The sequence below is a fragment of the Urocampus carinirostris genome, chromosome 18 (assembly GCF_059441175.1).
Source record: "Urocampus carinirostris isolate Australia breed hairy pipefish chromosome 18, RoL_Ucar_1.0, whole genome shotgun sequence".
Taxonomy (NCBI): Eukaryota; Metazoa; Chordata; class Actinopteri; order Syngnathiformes; family Syngnathidae; genus Urocampus; species Urocampus carinirostris.
Window position 1 is genome coordinate 19,232,939 of NC_142366.1, and position 21,143 is coordinate 19,254,081.

General features: G+C 38.9%; 1 protein-coding gene across 2 annotated transcripts; it reads left to right on the forward strand.

Annotated features, from left to right (window-relative positions):
• The first annotated feature begins 316 nt into the window (after nucleotides 1-316).
• On the forward strand, nucleotides 317-20,591 carry shrprbck1r (sharpin and rbck1 related). Of its 2 annotated transcripts, none has more exons than XM_088322619.1 (14): nucleotides 317-882; nucleotides 3,535-3,709; nucleotides 7,299-7,367; nucleotides 7,531-7,672; nucleotides 8,321-8,411; nucleotides 8,499-8,808; nucleotides 11,624-11,724; nucleotides 12,423-12,593; nucleotides 12,706-12,866; nucleotides 13,760-13,871; nucleotides 14,834-15,013; nucleotides 15,071-15,169; nucleotides 17,164-17,307; nucleotides 19,726-20,591. In XM_088322619.1, the coding sequence occupies exons 1-14, from the start codon at nucleotides 613-615 to the stop codon at nucleotides 19,804-19,806; spliced, it is 2,106 nt and encodes a 701-aa protein (XP_088178745.1). In that variant the 5' UTR covers nucleotides 317-612; the 3' UTR covers nucleotides 19,807-20,591. The 2 variants fall into 2 exon arrangements, with proteins under 2 accessions (XP_088178745.1, XP_088178746.1); XM_088322620.1 differs by having other exon boundaries at nucleotides 7,302-7,367.
• Nucleotides 20,592-21,143: the final 552 nt, after the last annotated feature.

Below are 21,143 nucleotides of genomic sequence, written 5' to 3' on the forward strand. Positions count from 1 at the left end.
AAAACCTCAGTGTGAGGAGAAAAGAGAAACCTTGAGAAAGGACCTCACATGTGGTAATCCCCTTTCCAGGATTGACCAGGGTGAATTACACTTAGCATTACTTTTCCTAGATTGGTCCGAACACTAGGGAAAAATGAAATGTTTTATTCGCATTTTCATGTACTGCTAAACTGTAAAAAAATTAAAAATGAAGACACAGATCCTTGACATCAGGACAATTCGAGGGTCGAAATGCAATTACACGCCGCTCCTTTAGATGGCAGTATACATTTGTACACCTATCGCCTTTTCACGCCGGTAAACAAACCGAAGATGACACAATGAAGAAGTCGAACATTCATGAAGACGGACCCGGAGAAGACGCCTCTAAGAGGAAACGTTAGTTTGTCATTTCTTATAAAAGGTTGTTTTTTCAACAAAAATACTTGAAGTAAATAAGACAATTTGGAGGTGATGGAACCGACATTAAACAGCCCGCGTATTTACTTCCTGTGTTATCGGTGAGGAAGATACGTCAGAAGCTACTGCGCTGCCAACAAACAACAAGTCAAGATCCTCCCCTTAAAATAATATATAGTCAGTTATTTTTTTGGGGGTCGTCTAAATGACAAAATGTCGCTGAGTTCGGCCGGCTGGCCCGCCAGTGTTGCGACGGACCAACGCGCGCTTTGCCCGCCTGCCGAGTATGGAGCGTCGGCAGGAGAAGCCGACTGCCAAACTGTCCTCATGTCGGTTCGGGTGTCGCTCTCCCATTCCGGTATTCGACCGCTCCGTCTTCCAGGCACAGGCGAGGAGACTCTTCGTCTTCAGCTCAGTATGGACCCGCAAAAGTCCGGGGAATTCCGCCTGTCACTACAGGATTGCAGTGCTGGTCCCTGTTTGGTGAGTTTGGGTCCCCAAGTGACGGTAGGATTTTTGACAATGCATGAGGTCAATGTTAAGTGGGCTTAGGGCCAAATATTAAAAATAAATGGTGTCTAGCTAAGGCCGGAGAACAAAGTCTCAAAGAGGGGAGGCAGTGGCTCAGGAGGTAGAGCGCTCGTCTTGGGATCAAGAGATCGCAGTTCAAATCCTGGCTCCTCCGTGTTACATTTCGAAGTGTCCTTGGGTAAGACACTGAACCCCTAATGCCCCCAATAAACCTTGCAGGGCTGCTGTTGGGAAATGTGAAGCATATTGTAAAGCGCTTTGGGAAGTCTTGACTTTAAAAGCGCTATATAAATGCAGATTATTTCAAAGGACAGACCACCATTACAACATCTGAAACCTACATGAGGGCAAAGACTAAAAACAAACCTCAGCATGAGGAAAATGTAAAAATCCTGCTCATCAGGTAATCTATCCCCCCTTCCAGGATTACCAGCCTGCAATGTAGACATCATAAACATGATATATAGATAATAACAGATCCATGTCCATTTGACAGCTTCCTGCTCCAAAGTATTGGCTGATTGAGCGGGTTCAAGATAATAGCGGATATCAGGTCCAAGTGCCAGTACCATACCTGTCAACCTGTACGTTTTTGCCGTACAAAGTACGTTTATTATGCATTTTAAGGCGTGTACGACGTACAAGAAAATCTGTACGGAAAAACGCAAATTTGTCAATTATGGGTACCGTCCGGTATACACCGACTATCACGAAACGGCAAATCAATCAATTCAAATGAGTTCGCCGCTGTAGCCTCTATCTCGGTATCGAATTTCATGTGGTAGTTGTGTAGTGAAAGGAAGTCCGTCTCTTTTTAGAGAACCGGCTTTTTCGGCTCAACTAATTAAAGACGGCTCACTCACTTCAATGCATTATATTACAAATTATAATGTTGTATAAATAAGTTAGTATAAAAGGAGAAAATGAAAAAAGAGAGGTCTGTGGTTATCCTTTTAATCAGTATATTACCAACAATAATTTCATGCAGATAAATGTCGAGTCCAAAAATAAAATATTAGACTCGGCCCGTTCGGCTGACCAAAGAAAACAGGCAATCGCAGGAAATAAAGTTTGGAGGGACTACTGCAGTAGAATGACCCGTCAACGAGTACAACGTGGCACCTCTGGCTGTCCGGATCTCTCTGACCACTTCTGGTTCAGTAGCGCGTATTTATTGAAAAGTCACGCATGCGCATTACATTACATACAGTGGAAAAATACTGAAATGCGTGGATCTTTGAATGAGACTATATATATGTGTGTGTGTGTGTGAATGATTACTTGTGTATTAAAATAGAAAAACAGGTTAAGGTAATTCGTAACATAGGAGTCTCAGAAATACACAATAACTAAAAGTAGCTTACTTTACAAAAATGAATTCATAATTTGAATAAGAAAATGTATTATTCTACTTAATTATATTTGCATGTGTTTTTTCCTTCTACAGTGAATGTCCAAGCAACTTAATTTTTTAACTTTTTCTATAATAAACCTCATTCATGTAGAGCAACACAGTATCTCACAACAAAATGTTAATTAACAATATATGTGATATAACGAAACACATGTACACTATAACATGTTAAACTACATATATAAACACGTTTGAAAAAAACTATGGTGTAAGATTATCTTGTATTTTGTAAGGGAAAATACAACAGTTTGTAAGGGCATGGAGCCCTGGAGCTTGACAGGTATGCAGTACAATGGCTCAGAATGCAACATCCAGGCTTGTCCTCCTCACTCAAGGACAAGAAAACAAGAAATGAGTCTGTATAAGAACTAAAGTGCTTGAAATATTTGTTCCTTGTTTCTCTTATTTGGACAGGTGTGACTCTCAATCGAAACATATCAGTATCTTTGTAACAACTTCTAGTTTCTTTAAGTTATAAATCTTGTAGGTATACCTGGCTGGTGTGTATATGTATTTTTAACAATCATTTTCTTTGATTTGTTTCCCTAGTTTATGTTGTTTACAACATAAAAGTTGAGCGTTCACTCAACTGAAGTATTTTTTGAATATATCCGTTTTGAAAATCAATCAAATAAAGTGCAAAATTGTATTGACCAACAACACTTGCCACGCACAGTAAAACAATGCACAATAATTCCTTGTCAGTGAGGCAATGATGAGTCAAGATCATCTCAAGTGCCAGAGAAAACCACAGGCCTTGCCTTACACATACGTGCTTTAATGGGCCTAGTAAAATAGGGAAATTGTATTCTTCTAATTTAACTACCCTGTTGTATTTGCATTAAAATACATTTTCACTTAAGAAACATTTTCGAAACGTTTGGTATATGCACACATTCCCTTGTCTAATCCTGTTTGTCATACAAGTATTGAGCCATTAGGAAAAATAGACTGAAAATGTTATTTGAATTGTTCACATTCTGTGTCATGTTGAACTTGATTCTTGAGCCAGAATCTTGATCTCTTTCCTGTAATAGTCTTGACGAGCAGCAATTCCCCAAAGGAAACAATAAAAGGAATTTTTGGGTGTGTCAGCTTTGAAAAAGAAAGTATAAGAAACAGGCTCTATTCATGGCACACTACTGACTTTGTTGTAGTCTTTAATCCATATTATCCCTCTTTTTTTTCAGACTATCGCCATGTACGACTTAAGATCTGTAGACTATGAGGTGAAAACGCCAAAATGCCACCAGCTGAGTCTGGTAGTGCCTCCGCGTGACCGGATTAGCTTCAACTTTGGCTGTGAGCAGGAGGCTGAGCGCTGGGCAACTGTAATGATGACATCACTGAGGGAAGCGCGCAAAGGTTAGCGAGCCTCGCTTTTTTCAGCCAGGGCTCAGTACAAATACACGCACTGTTTTGTTTATGAATTAAAAAAATGAGAAAAAAAGCAAAAAAACACACACAAAATGTTTGTGTGTGTTTCTTGCTTTTTTGTTCCCTTTTTTTATTTTCTTTGTTATTGTATGTGTTTGTCTTGCTGTCGGTCACCCCCCTAGAGGGATATGACCAAGGTAGGTAGATAGATTGCTAGTAACTGTTTGTTAGATTTAACTCGCGGCCGTTATAAACCGAAGCCAGGTAGGAAAGTCAGACGAGTATAGTTAGAGTTATAGAGTTCGTCCAAATTAAAGATAACAGCAGTACAGACGCTGCCCTACTTACGAACGTTTGTAAGTTGAATGTGTTTGTAAGTTGCGTCAGTGCTATATTTAATATGTTTATGGTTTATATAAGTATGTTTAAGGCTTGTATACGTAACCTGTATTGTTTTTTACTGAAAAATAAACATTTAATAAAATAATATTCTCCGTAAAGATGAATAAAGTTGAGTTTAACTTACTTTTGGAAGATGCACTTCAAGAGGGGCGGCAGTAGCTCAGGAGGTAGAGCGCTCGTCTTTGCATCAACGGATCCCAGTTCGAATCCCGGCTCATTACATGTCGAAGTGTCCTTGGGTAAGACACTCAACGCCTAATACCCCCAATAAGCAGGTTAGCGCCTTACATGGCTGCAAGGCCGCTATTGGGAAATGTGGAGCACATTGTAAAGTGCTATATAAATGCAGATCATTTCATTTCAAGAGTTAGGCGACTTCCTCCTCCGTGGTAAAAAGTGGCCGAAAAAAAGCGTTCCAACCATTTTCTCAACCGTTTCAAGCTTTCTTATTCCACTTTCACTTCAAAAGAAACCGCTCGCCTCTTCTTTACACTTTACACCAACCATATTGATTGGACGCATGAGATAAATAACATCGCGCTGGAGTAGTATAGACATGGACAGTAAAGAATGTTTACACACGAACTAGGAAGAGGAAGCAGATTTATTTTTACTTCCGGGTGAATGCCGGGTGAGCTCTCACAGCGCCACACGCCGGTAGCAGCGGAAAGAAACACTACAGTATTGTCAGTATTGTATTTGGAAAAAGGTCCACACAATACAAAATCTAACTTACAGCAATGTCCGGATATTTTTCGTCATCCAGAAAAAAAAATTAATATCTACCGTTTTTCGTAAGTCGAATGGTCGTAACATACCTGTCAACCTGTACGGTTTTGCCGTACAAAGTACGTTTTTTATGCATTTTAAGACGAGTAGGACGTACAAGGGAATCCGTACGAAAACGCGCAAATTTGTCAATCGAATGCTTCTGCCGCCTGGGTATTTCCCATCATGCATCATTCCGAAAAAATATATATATATGTACGATTATTTTGTATTCTGTACGGGAAAATACGACAATTTGTACGGGCATGGAGCCGTGGAGGTTGACAGGTATGTCGTAAGTAGGGGAGCGTCTGTATTACAAAAAAAGTAGCCACGTGATTGTCATAATATTGGAGAAAGTTGGGCAGTTTTTTTTTTTTTTGTGCAGCTCAAACACCCTCTTGTGGTCGGTTTATTCGTACGATTTATTTTTTTAAGCATGTATATTTTAATTTGCGATGATAGCCTTAATATGAAGTGGACCCCTAATGCCCCCGATAAGCAGGTTGCTGTTGCCACTATCGGTGTGTGAGTGTGTTTGTGAATGGGTATGTGTAAAGCGCTTTGGGAGGTCTTCAGTGACTTGAAAAGCGCTATATAAATCCATACCATTTACTTTTATGTTTATTCGAGCAGTGTTTTTTTCAATTTCCTTCAAGCCAGGCACACTTTTTTTCATGAAAAAAAATCGGGTAAGCACCAGTTTTTTTTTTATAATGCTTAAACTATCATGTCGCCCTTATTGTCACCATAATATTTTTCTTACTTTTGCAGGGTAATACGGGCGCTTGAAATCCTTGAAAATGCTTGACTTTTAATGGTCTGTTTTCAAGGATTAAGAAGTGCTTGAATTTTGGGTGAAGTGCTAGTAAACAATTGAAATTGTTGCCATGTTTCTCAACAAGTCTGCTTGAAAATGATGCCAACACTGCTCTCTGGTGGCTTTGCTATGCCACCGCATTATTTTTTTTCATATTTAACGACAGCTCACATTAGCTTGTATGGCATTTTCTCTATGATGTGTCATTGCACCCTAGCATAGCGCCCAAGAGGAGCATGTGACACTCAGACAGGGCTCAATGAAATGTGTATTAGTGCAAGGATAATGTATCAATTATGGACATTTATTATGGGTTATGCAAACAAACGAGGTTTCCAATGGTAAATTGTAATGGGAAGATTTCCCTGTAACTAAAACATAAGCTACATATTACACTACATTCCTATCTTATATGGGGAGAGATTTGTATCAGAAATTTTTACCCACGTGCTATTCAGATTCAAAATTATTTTCAGTATTTTGCTAAAAAATTATGGATGAGTGCACAAGAAAAACTAAAAAGCGCATATGTGAATCGCAAATATGTCTGTGGATCTGCAAAACACATGATTCACAACAGATTCATTTTGTTTAATGTTACTGGAGGAATTGAATGATTAGCTTTGAAACTCTTAAAAAAGTTTTCTGTTTTTGGCCATTGAAAACTATTTTTGTTAATAAATTTGCTGTAATTATGGATTATACTATACTTTTAACCAGTTTTTCAAGTTTTGCCATATTTTGACAACAATAATACTTAAAATGAGCCAAAATGATCTGCCAGTGGGAAAAAAAATCCAGTCTTTACTTATTTCAGGAAAGAAAATAATAATTCTGCAAAGTTATGGCCAATATTTTTATTATTTTTTATTATTGAATTGCAGTGTAGTCTTGAACAGCTTAATCAAAACAAGTAATTAAATTGGTTCGATTTATCGCTCAGCCCTATGCACTGGTTTTGAAAAAAAGAGACATGCATCAAAACCTCATTTGTGGATATATGACTAACCTGTACAACTTGATAAGGAAATGCATCACAAGTCAGAAAAGAAACTTGAACCGGGAAGAAAAAAAAAACAAAGAGAATGTGGTTGCACAACTGCATTCAACCTCTTGGAAATACAGTTTTGGTTGTGTTCGACATGATCAATCGTGCTTAATTGAGGTCAACATCACCAAAAACCTGATTCCTTTGATTTATGCCAATTGAAGAAAGGCTGGAGAATAATAATAATGATTACATATATGGCCATGGGGGCGGCATGGTGGTTAGCGTGCAGCACGGTGTGTTCAAGTCCAGCTTCCGCAGCCTGCCCCGTGTGGAGTTTGCATGTTCTCCCCGTGCCTGTGTAGGTCCCTCCCACATTCCCCAAACTATGCATGTCAGGTTAATTGTCCGGTCCAAATTGTCCCTAGGTGTGAATGAGCGAGTGAGTTGTCTGTCTCTGTGTGCCCTGCGACTGGCAACCAGTTCAGGGTACCCCCTTCCCACTGCCCGAAGACCCTACAGAGGATAAGCGGTGCAGATATTGGATGCATATGTGTTTAGACAACTATATTTTATTATTTTTTTATCCCCCCATTCAGCAGCAGACTCAAAATGTGGTGACGCTGAGGACCTCAAATTCCACGACACCTCATCTTTGCAGCAACTAGGTGTGTATGTAAATATATTTTTTTAAATCTGGTCCACCTGTTATATATGAATAGTATTTGATAACCTTTTTTTGTATTAACTCATGCGTTCATCACAAATTTGCCAGGAAATTCACCCTAATCGGGCCCTTCTGTGTTTATGTGTGTACGTCAACATTTATAGAAGAAGCCTGCATTGAGTTGACGAAAGCCATCCAGGCCGGCGACTCAGAAGCGGCCTCCGTCTTTGCAACGGAGCTTTGCAGTAAAAATGCCGTGCTGAAGATCCAACCCTCCGTACGGCAATGTGAAGACAATGAAGTCATGTAGGTTACGTTCTAGCAATATTCGGTCGTTTCTTTTATCGCAGGGGTCTGGAACGTGTGGCTCAGGAGACAGATGTGGTTCTTTTCATCTGGCTCGGAGATAATTTACCGGGCTTTGATAATATCTGTGATATTTCAATTCTAGTGTATGCGAAGCTGGGGCAACACAGGAACGTTTCGTTTGATCCAAAATGTAGTGCTTATAGCGCAGCTAACTTTAGTTTGAAGGGCAATGTACTATGAGGCGTATTCGCCCCCAACGGGACAGGTGCATACTACACCTAAACAGCTTATGGACATTATTATGGGCCATGCAAAAGAATGAAGGTAGTGTTTCCCAGTGGTAAATTGTAATGGAAAGAACTTCACGCAACTGAAAATGTAAGATACATACTACTGTCATTTTTACCCAACACCTATATGGGAAGAGATATGTCTAAAACGTATTTTTCAGATCCACAAATGTATTTACTCAAGATCTAAATATCTTATGTCTTGATGAATGCACATGCAAGATTAAATATCACATTAATACATTGCAGCTATATTTGTGGGTTCTCAAAATACATGATCCACATCTTCTTTGAATGGTACTGGAGAAATTGGAAAATTGACTTTGAATCCAGTCTACTGACTGTCTTGAAACAGTTTGACCGTTGTTGTGGAAGATTCCTCTTCATCATGTTCCATCAACATGAAAGTCTCTCCTATAATGACCACTGCAGCTTTGAAACAGCAGGTATTTGTCCTGACTTGTATTCCTTCTTTTTTTGATATAATTTTAGCCCATTTTTTTTTACTTTATATTGTATATTCAACTCGTCAGATGTTCCTCGAGTATGGCTTCCACCCTTGGCTGCAGCGTTGGGTGATTGGCCAGTGCCTGTGCACTAATCAGCGCTCCCTGGCCTCCTACGGTGTCCGTCATAACGGAGACACGGCGTTTTTATACCTCTTAACGGCCTGCCACGCTCACCTGACGCGACAACTCCTCCAGCAGGACCAGGAGAGCGCACTCCTTCACGGTTTTATCCCAAATGCAACTTTGCCTCCTCACTCCAATCAGAACAGTATCGCCTTTCAAGAAGGGAGGCTTCATAGCACCTTGCCGGCGAGATTAAATAGCAGCGTTGCTGGTAAGTGACGTCTGATTTTCCGATAAAAATTAAAAAGAAAAAGCATGGTGAAATGATTAAAAAAAAATAAGAAATGAATGAATTAGAGCTGCACGATTAACCTTAATGTAATCAATATTGCGCTGTGTCGTAGTGCCACTGTGTTAACACAAGACACTGCGGTATTTTTTAAGGAGTCAGAGTTCCATGTTTTTCCCCCCTTGTCATTTGAGTGATGGAGTGTTTAGCCAATGAGAATTGTCAGAACTAACAATGCCAGCCAATCAGAGGCACGTTTTAATGGCACTAGCCCAAAAAGCGAGGCAAGGCGTAAACTGAATGCTATGCCACACACCTACCATGTGGAACCATGTTGAGCTCCACAGAAGAGGGCACTGTTTTCTTAATGTTAATGTATGTCACTATGATTAAGCGCTCCCAAAATCAAAACTCGCACAGAAAATGCACTTTTCTGACAAAATCTAAAAAAAATAAAACAATTAAATTGAAAAGCGCAATTAGGTTTTTTTTTCCCCTTAATCGTACAGCCCTAAAAGGAATGACCTTTACTGTCAGTATACAAGTATACCAAAATTGGAGGGCTCATCCTCTCAGTGCAGGTATAACCAATTAAGAAGGTAAACGTATGCAAAGGTTACTGTTGCAAAGCAACTTATCAATGATCTTAAATAATGGCCGATTCTCACAGTCTGGGTAACAGTAAAACTACTTTGGTCCATCGGGCAGATAATTTTGCTCATTTTACATTTTTTTATCTTAATTTTCTAAGTGTTTTAGTTCCGTGCTGCAAAATCCAAATTAAAAATGTAAAATAAATTCTGCAGAATGGGACAAAATATTTATAAACAGTAGAATTACTAAAAATATTATTTAGATTTTGCAACATTATCTAACAACAGAACAAGAACATTTTACATAGAGGAAATATTTTTTTCTCATTTTGCATTGCAAAAATGTCTGTTTACTTCATTAAGAAAAAATTAAAAATAAAGTCAGATTTTCTAGTTTTTGGGGCAAACATTTTCCATATTTTCAAATAATAACCTTTTTTATTATATATTCACTTCGAGTATTACTAATTTTTTGTAATTTTTTTCCCACTGGACTGGTAACAGTGTGCTTGAAGCCTCACACTTCAAAAACTCAATGTAATATTAAAGTCAGAAGTAAAATGTTTTTAAAAAATATTGGAAAATAAAAAACGAATACTTTCAGTCAATGGAAGAAAAATAAATTTAAAACCTTAAGAATAAACGTTATTTGTTTCTCATTTTTATTTTTTTATTCGTACAGTTTGTAGTGTGTATGGAACTTCCAACTGCAAAAATTCAAGGTAACAGAATATTTAAAAAAAAACACATATTTAATATGATAAAAAACAAAAGTAAAACAAGTAACATAACTTTAAAAATAATCTTTTTTTTTAGTTGCACATTTAAAAAAAGCAGGACGCTGGTCAATAATATGCAGGGTTTGGCTGGTTACTTCAAAATTATAATCAAATACAGTTACTAGTTACCTGTTGAACAATGTTATCAGTGTAACAACCTGAATACAATAATGTTGCAGTAATATAACTTGGTTCCTTCAGGTTTACTCCAATAATAAACGTTATATTAATAAAGTACTACATTTTGTGTAAGATAAATTAATGGTAAATAGTCTGCATTTATATAGCGCTTTTCAAGTAAATGAAGACCGCCCAAAGCGATTTATAATGTGCTTCACACTTACCCATTCACACACACACACTCACACACCAATAGGGAGTCAGCCATGCAAGGCGCCTACCTTCTTATTGGACAATGTAACCTTGAAAAATAATTAAAGGAAACCAAGGTCAGGTAGTTTTTTGTAGTCCCACAAAACCACATAGTAAAGTATATTAAGAAAAAAATAAAACTTTCTATTTTACACGGCAGACAATATTTGCTCTGTTTGAGTTCACATTAAGAGCAGAATAATGACCACATATATTTTAGGTTTTACTTGACTAAAGTGGGGATGCCAAACCTCTTGACAATATCCAGATTTATAAGCCTAAGTAACACATCCTCACAGTATAACAATCTTGTGATCATACAGTGACACCTAGTAACTGCAAAATGCAACGAGAAGACAATCATTCAAACTTACTGGATGTCCCTGAATGCCTCACAAAACTCCTGGCTCGCATTAATCCTACAAAATGAGTGCTACATTGAGGCAGAAATAAAATCAGACAAAAAGAAATGTGCCTTTACCAGCAACACTGTGAGAAACATGCAATTTGTGCAATCTGCAACACATAAGTAGCCTAGATGGTAGTGTGCCGGCTTTGAGACTGGGAGGTCGCTGGTTCGCGCCTCGACCGAGACATACCTAATTGGTATAATGGCGGCGCCCTCTGGCTGCGGCTGCACCGACTCGCTACAACGGGTCAGGTGTATCGACATTTCGTTCTGTGTACATTGTTACAAAGAATGACAATACAAAGGAAATTATTATTATTATTATTATAAGGACGTTGGTACAATGTGCACTCACGTCGTGTGTCTCTGTCTCTCTACTGTCAGTGATTGAAATTATGATGGACGCAACCAGTCTATCGGCGCATTATGTATATGTAAATATAGTTTTAATTATAGTTGTAATCCTGCAAAGTAATTTTTATATCAACTAAATGTACTTTTTATTTGATTACGCCCTTTTTTCTGTAACAATACATTTTTTAAATTTGTATTACGTACATGTATCCATTATTCCCAACCCTGATAACAAAAGAGATGACTTCATACAAATTTAATGAATTGACATTATTATTGTTTCATCATAGGGTCAAAAGCACAAAGCTCTATGCAACAAGAAGTCAACGTCTCCAATGCGGACTTCTCTCGCATACACGAAGAATTCATACAAAACACAGCCGGCCTTCAGGTAAAGCAACAGAAATATTCAATGGCAAAAAATTTAGGTACATGCTCACAATGTAATCAAGATCACAATAAGATGTTGCCACTTGTGAGGACCTTTCTCAATGTTTTTTTAATTTTCCTAATGCTGAGGTTTTCAAGTTTTTTCTTGTTGGTTTAAGATCAGAGGATGGTGTAAGTGTAACCTCTGCAGTACTTTGAGACATTTTGTGATTAAGGGATGTAAAAATAAATTTGACTTGATATGTATATAGTATATTGGTTTACGAACTGAGGGCGGCACGGCGTGCAGTGGTTAGCGTGTGTGCGGCACAGTTCTGAGGTTGTGGGATCAAACCTTCCTGTGTGGAGTTAGCATGTTCTCCCCATGCTCACGTGGGTTTCCTCCAGGCACTCCAGTTTCCTTCCACATTCCAAAACATGCATGTCAGGTGAATAGGCTGGTTCAAATTGTCCCTAGGTGTGAATGAGCAATGAGTTGTCTGTCTCAGTTCAGGGTGTCCCCTGCCCACTGCCCGAAGATAGCTGAGATGGGCTCCAGCACCCCCGCGACCCTATTGAGGATAAGCGGTGCAGATAATGGATGGATGTGTTTTTAAAGTCATTCAAAATTCCCCTCTAAACACAATTATTCCGGATCGATGTCCTGTTACAAACTGTATTATTGGACAAAATTTCTATCTGCGTGCTTATCCCCATCAGGGTTGGCCGTGCCCCTCTTGCACTTTTATCAACAAACCGACGCGTCCCGGATGTGAAATCTGCAGCGCAGACCGTCCCGAGACCTACAGCGTTCCTGGCGAATATCAACCGGACTCACTTGAACTTCGGTGGCTCCGGGAGGAACAGGATGCAATCACACAATACCAGCGGGTAGGAGAATATGAATGTGAAGCCAAGACACAAATGTTGGCTTTTAAATTAAAAGGAAGCGGTAATGAATTGCATATAACATGTTGATGGCTGGTCAACAACCTTGACAAAGGCAAAAGAAGCAGAACGCCAGCAAAATTTTGCCCAGTTGGTGATGATGGACGACCAGGACTTGATACCGAACCCGGAGCCTCTGGACTGCAGGATTTGCTATGCTGAAATTCAACCAGGACAGGGTGCACAGCTCAAGGAATGTCTCCACTCCTTCTGCAAGTAAGAGTTGGGACAAGGTTAGGATTTATTTATCTTTTTGAGGTAGGGTTGTTAAATGATCCATTAATTTTATTGAAACAATATTAAGTTAAATATTGAAAATATATTCTGTGTAAATTTATCAGACAAGAATAACTCATTTTAAATCTGTTAAACTCAGTTCTAACATTTAGAGATTGTACTAAAATGACCATTTATAGCTTTTTCCCATAACCTGCTTTAAAGGAGATGTACAGAATTGGGACATTTGTAACTCTCTCCCACCATCTCCTGGCTTGAGGTCATGATTGCAGGCTTGGTCAGCTAGTTCATGGTGAAAGTGCATGCATTTCTGAACATGCTCGAATAAAACTCTTTGTTTTTCATCTTCCTTTGGGGTTTTGGGTTGGAGTTTGGACTATACTTGAAATAGTCCCCTTCTTTCGTTATTTTAATGCTAAACTAACAAATAGAAAGAAAGACAAAATGCAAGGACAAGCATGAAGTTACTCTCCACCCAATCCCCTCCCCTGATCCTTCTACCTAATGTGTTACGTGCCCCGAACAGCTTTGCTAAAAGTCAAAATAAAACCAGATTGGCACAGTGTAAAAGAAAATGTAAGGGATCACTTAACTCAGTTTGGGCATTGGTAAACGCATAATTAATCGAGAAAATATTCTACTTTTGACTTTTTATAGACCCTCAAAATGATGCACTATTCAACAAATTTTCAATCAGCGCTTAATGTACATATTTCAAATGAACATTTACATTACTACTCTCAATTTCAAGATTCTAAAAATGTGGGTTTTCACTACGGCTCATAAATTTGATTTATTGCCTAGCCCTGTTGGTGTTTAAAAGGGGGAGGGATTTCAAAGATTTAACTAAAGATTTTTTTGTGTTTCCCTAGGGACTGCTTACGCTCTGTAATTATGCTAAGCGAAGAACCAGAAGTTTCCTGTCCCTACAGAGATGACACGTATGCCTGCACATGCCTCTTGCAGGAGAGGGAGATCAAAGCTGTCAGTAAAGCATAACGTTTTTGAGCAGGGGTGTTCAAGCTTGAGCCCAGTTGCATTTGCAGCACACAAGCTATATTTCAGGGGTCCGCTGCATCCACTAAAATGATGGAATTATAACTGCAATTTTTTTTACCCCCTAAGATGTATTATATTTTTGGATACATTTTTTTATTTTTTTACAGCACTGAAAATAAGAAAATATGCAACAGTATCAGATAATCCAGTACATTTTACAGTCTATTTTTAACTTTTTAGCAAGAAAAATGAGCAAATGCGTATGCCAGTAAAACATCATACAGTTTTGATGAAAATTTGTATATAAGAGGAAAAAATATAATAAATGAGCAATTGTATCTGCCTGTAATTCAATATGCCTCTTTCATCGTACTATAATCCCTTGTTTTCTGCGGTTAATGCGGATCAGAAAGGTCCCGCGATATCCAAAATCCTCAAACTAGCACCGTCGGTTCGTAAAATAGAAAAAAATATATGATCGTGAACATGTGTGTTTGGAAAAAAAGTCATCAAAATGTAAATATAGAGCAGTTAATAAAACACAGTATACAATATAAGATGGACTCTGAAAACATAAAATTGTAGTAATTGAAGTGTTGTCGCTGTCTAAAAGCAATAAAAAAGAAACACAATGTCTTGCGATTACACTATCGCACTAGGTCATATCACAACATTGATTAATCGGGCAGCCGTAGTTGACGCCGTCATTTCTGTATGTTACCGCACGAGACAGAGACCCTTCCGCATGAGAAACCTTCAGCCAAGATCGTAATCAAATACGATGTCTCACTCTGTTGGAAAAGTGTTCATGGTGACAATACAATTTATTGTCCACTATTTCTATCCAACTTTCCCTTCTATACTTCATTTTTTTTCCCAAGTTTGGACACCTCTATTTGAGACGTTCTGCTGCCATATGCTAATGTTTTATTTCATCTGTTTGGAAGCTGGTTACTCCGGAGGAGTACCAACGCTGGCTGCAGAGAAGTCTGTCCGTAGCAGAGTCCCGATGTGAAGGAAGCTACCACTGCGCCTCGGCCGACTGCCCGGGCTGGTGCGTGTACGAGGACATTGTCAACGTCTTTCTCTGCCCCGTATGTAAGAAGCAAAACTGCCTCGTTTGCAAGGTAAAACATGACACAATGATCAACAATAATACGATAGTGATGGAATGGCTTTTTTAGGCTATACATGAGGGAAAAAACTGTAAGCAATATCAAGATGATCTCGCAGTCCGCGCTATCAACGACTCCGCTGCACGGAGCACAACGCATCTACTTCAAGTGAGTTCTTTCTTCACTAGCTGTGTCAAACTCAGCTTAGGGGCCACATAGTAGAAAAAAACATTCTCACAGGGGCCGGACGAGTAGATTGATCACGTGAAAAGTGTAGCTGGAAGTCGGGGATTCTTTTTGCAGGGTCACAATTAAATTATGGCTCAGGGAGGTAAGATTTCTGTTCAAAACATGTATTAAGGATTTTTATTCCTTAATAGCTTTTTTTCCTTCACTGAGATTTAATCTCTTGTAATGTTTATCAACTGTGCATTCGTTAAAAAAAAAAAAAGAAGAAAACTTATGGAGATTGGAAATTGACAAATATTGCATACAAAAATTAATCCAATATATTGATTTACCCTATTTTCTTTACTATAAGGCGCACCGGATTGTAAGGTGCACCCCCAAAACATAGTCTTTTGTCATATATTTTCCATAGATAAGGCGCACCAGACTATAAGGCGCTACAGTAGGAACAACAACATAACAGTCAGATAGGTCAGTCAAACTTGATATGAATCCGACTGTTTGAATATTTACGTACTCCAAAATACGCGATAAGGCCGACAAATAAAAACAATCCGCATCGATGGATGTTGCTTGTTGCTAGCTGTCTGTTTAGCCCCATGAAATTATTTTCTCTAGGCTGTAGACCAGGGGTGTCAAACTCATTTGAACTCCGGGGCCACACGATAGAAGAAACATTCTCTCCGGGGCCGGACTAGTAGATTAGAGAGAAAGAAATAAGATAAAGTGTGGAAGAGAAAATGAGAGAGTGTGGGACTGAGAAAGAGAAAAACAGAGAGAGAGAAAGAGAGAGAACGTGAGAAACAAAAGAGATAAAAAGAGAAATAGTGAGAGTGGGGGAAAGAAAGAGAGAGAAAGAAATCCAAAGAGAAATAGGGGGAGAAAAAGAGAAGGGAGAGAAAAGGATAAAAGGAGGAGAGAGCAAAAGAAGTTAAAAAGACACAGAGACAAAGAGAAACAAATAAAGGAAAAAGTTACAGAGTGAAAGAGAAAGAAACAGAGAGTTAGAGAAAAAGGGAGGAAAAGAGAGAGAGAGCAAGCGAAAGCAATGCATGTTCAGCGTCTTTGTGAGAGGCACCTGGCTTTGGCAACATCAAGTGGACATATTTCAACCTGCAGCTCGTTTTTCTCTTGCTCTTCTCTGAGCGCTGTCCCGTGGGCCGGATTCAATCCCTTAGCGGTCCCGATCCGGCCCGCAGGCTGCTTCTTTGACACCCCAGCTGTAGACCAACCTTACTTGTGATTCACCACTGTTTCGGCCTATTGCAGGCTTTGTTTTACCCCACTTTAGCCTATATGAGCCTGTAAATACTATAAAGTACCCGCCTTCTTTACCTTTAAAAAGCTTTAGCCAATAGTGACTGATTCAAATGATAATTGACACGTTGGTTAGGAAATAAAACGGCGGTATATATATTTCCCAGCATGCACTGCACACTACTTCTACGGGGTGAGAAATCGAGTCGGCGGCTGCTCACCGTAGTTGCAAGACCTGTTGCAACTCTATTGAAAAAATTGAGGACTTTTAGATGCGCCTTATAGTGCGGAAAATACGGTATTAATTTTGATATATTTCAGATTTTTCTTCTTTTTTTATATATTATTTTATTTTGTATTCTTCATTTTGCCTTAAAAGGCACATAAGTGACATTTATTTTAGGTAAAATAACTTCTGCGTGGGTTTCCTCAATGTTCTCTGGCTAATTAATGGTAGTCAGCGAATACAGCTACAATGGGTGCTTCGCAATCAAGCCTTGGCTTTGGCGACATCCAGTGGACATATTTAAAATTGAAACGGTTTGGTCCCCTTTTTCTCTTGCACTTCTCTCAGCATGGTCTTCCGGGCCACATAATATTATGTGGCGGTTCACAATAAGTACACAAGCTATGAATTTGATGTATGTGTCTTACACCATTTCCAGCATGTCTTCTCAGAGAAATAGATAATTTTATATCTGATTCATTAAAAATAGACCCTGGTCCAGTCTGGGGAGGCGATGCACTGTCCGCAGTGTGGCATTATCGTGCAAAAGAAGGACGGATGCGATTGGTTGCGCTGCACTGTCTGTCACACCGAAATCTGCTGGGTCACTAGAGGGCGACGATGGGGGCCAAAGGTAAGTTTTCCCATCAAATCGGGATAACGGAATTGCAAAGTCCAATATCAGGTGTCCAAACACGTTTGTTGACTTAAGGTTGTCCTCTTTTCGATTTTAAAGGCGGAAAAATAGACTTGTTTCGCATTAGTTAGCACTTTTGATAGACTTTCAATTCAAAATGTTGTTGACGTGCTAACGATAAGTCTGGATAGTTTGGCTATTTTCTTTTCTTTTGATAAGAATTATCTGGAAAAAGTACTTGCAAGCTGATTTTTACGGTTGGCAGAATATTGTGTTCTTGCACTGTGTAAAGAAAAAGATCAGACTCGCTTTCCGCATGAAGAAATCAAGCTTTTTCTACCTTATGCGTGTATTTTCATGCAAAATATCTAGGGAAACGGCTTTTTCTTGAAAATGATGGCAGCAGTTACAGTAATCCCTCGGTTATCGGCATCGAATGGCTTTTACAACAAATACGCGAAACCACAGACAATTAGCCGTGTTTAGGTAGTACAAACAACTGCTCGCTTTTGGTATAATAAAGTCAAACTTGAGATGAAATTTGACAGAAGAGAATATACTGTACTTGCGTCGTGTCGCAGAGTTCCTCCATGATAAAGAGTGTCAACACCGTGTCCTCAGTTGACATAAGCTTGCGCTTGCTCAAGTCAAAAAAAGCTTTTATTGAGAAGGTAAGGTATATTTTTTAGACCCGCAAAGCTCTGAACCCGCAAAAGTCGAACCGCGAACTAGCGAGGTTCCACTGTACTTTATTTCCTAATATTTTTGGTTTAACATTTGGTTTGAACATATCACGAGTATTTTCCCTATTAGAAATGATAAGGACTTAAAGATGGAAGGCGTCATTTGAAAACTGGCCTGCAATTCTGACTTTAAGCCAGGTGATGGCAGCAGAGTAACATGTTTTGCGTTTATTTCTTAGAGACGCTCCGATATGCAGTTAAATAAAACAGATAGGCGCAATGGAAACTAAAGCGTAAGGACTCATTGAACTCAGTTGTGCATTGTTAACACATCCTTAATAAATAAAATATTTAACTTTAATTTCTTCAAGGACCGCTCAAACTACGCACTCCACCCTTAGGCAGCTATTTACATTACATTTTCTACATTTTACAAGTACATCGTCCTGCCTCTGTGCATTTGTGTTTCAAATGCATTTTTGCGTGTGCTTGTGTTTATACATGTACAAAACATCATTGTTCCTATATCAACCCAAAATATTTTCTATATTTAACTCAACATCGATTAGACATTATTAACGCAGAGTGCGTATTTAAAAACGATACAATGCTGCCCTCTGTATGGTCGTAGTCGGGAATAAGCATGTTTAAAAGCTGCTCAGCAGTTAGTTAATTGGATTCCAAAGTGACCGCAAAAAAAGCAGTCGGCGTAAACTGGGCGAAAAGTCAACAACATACTGTACACATACAGACAATTTCAGGCAAACATTTGACATGTAATCTTTCAAATGTTTATGATGGTCAAAAACAAGTAAAGTCAGGTTTACTGTATTTGTGACGTCCTTAATCACAAGGAGTCTCAAAGGGCTGCACGGACCACAGATTATTGCAAACTACCCACTATTATGACACCATCCCCTAATCCAAAACCTACATGAGGGCAAGGAAAAACCAAAAACCACAGCATGAGGAAATGAAGAAACCTTGAGAAGGAACTGCACATGAGGTAGTCCAGTCCCCCTTCCAGGATGACCAGGCTGCAATGGAGGTTGCATTAACAAACAATAAAATTAAAAATAAAATAATTTAGAGTATAATATAACATAAAAGATGAACTAAACAAAATGACCAGGTTGCAACAAATGCAGCATTAACAAACGATACACAGATATTGTCAACATGAAACATCGGTTGTTCATAAGCTAGAGAATAGAAGTGTGTTTTAAGGCACTTAAAAAAACAACTGTAGTAATTCGTTAGTAAACTCACGGACTAAGATATTGTTGAGTTTATAGTTGAGTAGACACTCAAAATAAGGAGAGGACACATCAATGGATTTTGAACGTGCTAGGAGAGCAGAGGAGAAAGCAACTTCAGATAAGAATTTCCAACGCTCCCCTGAGCTATTTCTTTTTATTTAGGTTGCAAAAGCAGATCCCCTCTAAAGGGTGTAGGTATCAAAGAACGGCAACATGGCTGCCCGATTGTGGCATTGATGTAATTGTGAACTGTTTATAATGGTCAAAACCACAAACAACAGTCCGCAATAACAGTCAAAATCCAAACTGGCGTTCTATGCAATCTCCTTTGCAGGTGTCCACTATTGAAAACTGAAAATTGATCCACTATAATCGTCTACCTGTGACATTGTATGATTTGAAATTTAAATGTTGATAAAACCAGCCCCATGCCAAACAATTAAACCAACTTTTCTGTCTTGTTTTTTTACAAGGGCCCTGGGGACATCACCGGAGGATGCCTCTGCAATGTCAACCAAAAAAAATGCCACCCACAATGTCAGAATTGTCACTAAGTTGCTTGAGAGTGTTTTTTGTGCTAATGATTCACCAAGTTAAAGAACAAGTGTGGTCTAATAAGGTATTGGTTTAATTTTTTTCTATCCCCGAGCAGACTGTGAAAGGTTGTACACATGATTTTTTTAATAACTCTGAATGCTTAAACACAATCAACACACCAGATTAAAAGATAATCCTGCCAAGTTAACATCCCATGCATGCGGTGCCTTTGAAACGTTTCCTTTTTTCAAATGTAGTCTTCCAGATTACGTGCGACTTTGACACTCAACCTAGATGCAAATGCACGACACACCAAAGTGGCCTTTTTCTTGCACAACATCTCAAATCAGGGTGAGCATCCTCACGCACGTGCACTATTCATTTGTTGTGAATTTCTAGTTTTTATAAGCACGTCTTCTTTCTTTCCGTGATCGAATCGTGCCTGTTGAATGGGAGTGGAAGGTGTTGCTACGTGTGACGAAGAATGACATGTATGGTTAATGCAAAACATGGACTGGTGAGTGGCACATTGATAAGTGAGCTATTATTGAGAATTTTGTCGCTTGTTAACACATATATATGTATAAGCTCGATGATCCCTTACTGATATATCTATATTTTGAAAGCATGTACTATAAAGTATCCTCAAGAGAACACCCTTAACACAAGGTACCTCCTTTACAAATGACTATCCTGCACTTAACAAGCCATGCAAAACACTGCACTGTCTTAATATGTAAGATGTCATCAATGTGTGGTGTCTAAGTGTGCCTTAATGCGCATTAAATACTGTTAGTCATTTCTTGTGGTTTGTTTATTGTGTACTATACATCAGCGACGTGCGGTGAAGATTGTGTCTGGTGAGGCACTTACAGATTTACAACTAAAAGAACCTACATCGGGTATATCTAAAGCAGTGTTCTCGTTTGCCTGCGTCCTAGACACATCATTTTTGCTGGGGACGCATAGGGTCAAATCAACGTGCGTCCCCGGGACGCAACTTTTTTGACACAAAATTGTCATTATTACCCTATTACTTTTATTTTTAACAAAGATTTACCGCACTCCATACTTTTCGTCAGGCAGATCCGCCATTGTTGTTTTGGTCTCGCGGTTCGAGTTTTCGTCTGCTCGGCAAACGAGATCTCGTTGATTCGAGATTACGTCATTGTTGTGGTGCTTGTCGTCGAGGGAAGGTGAAAATCAACACAAAATTGGTCATTTCTTCAGTGTCAGTAATAAGTCGAAACATAATGCAGAAAGTGATAACTACGGCAATAATTCCGGCACGAAAAAACGGCGGAGAAATTCTTCGGAAGATCGCTAGAAAAACACGAGAAGCTAAGAAAACACG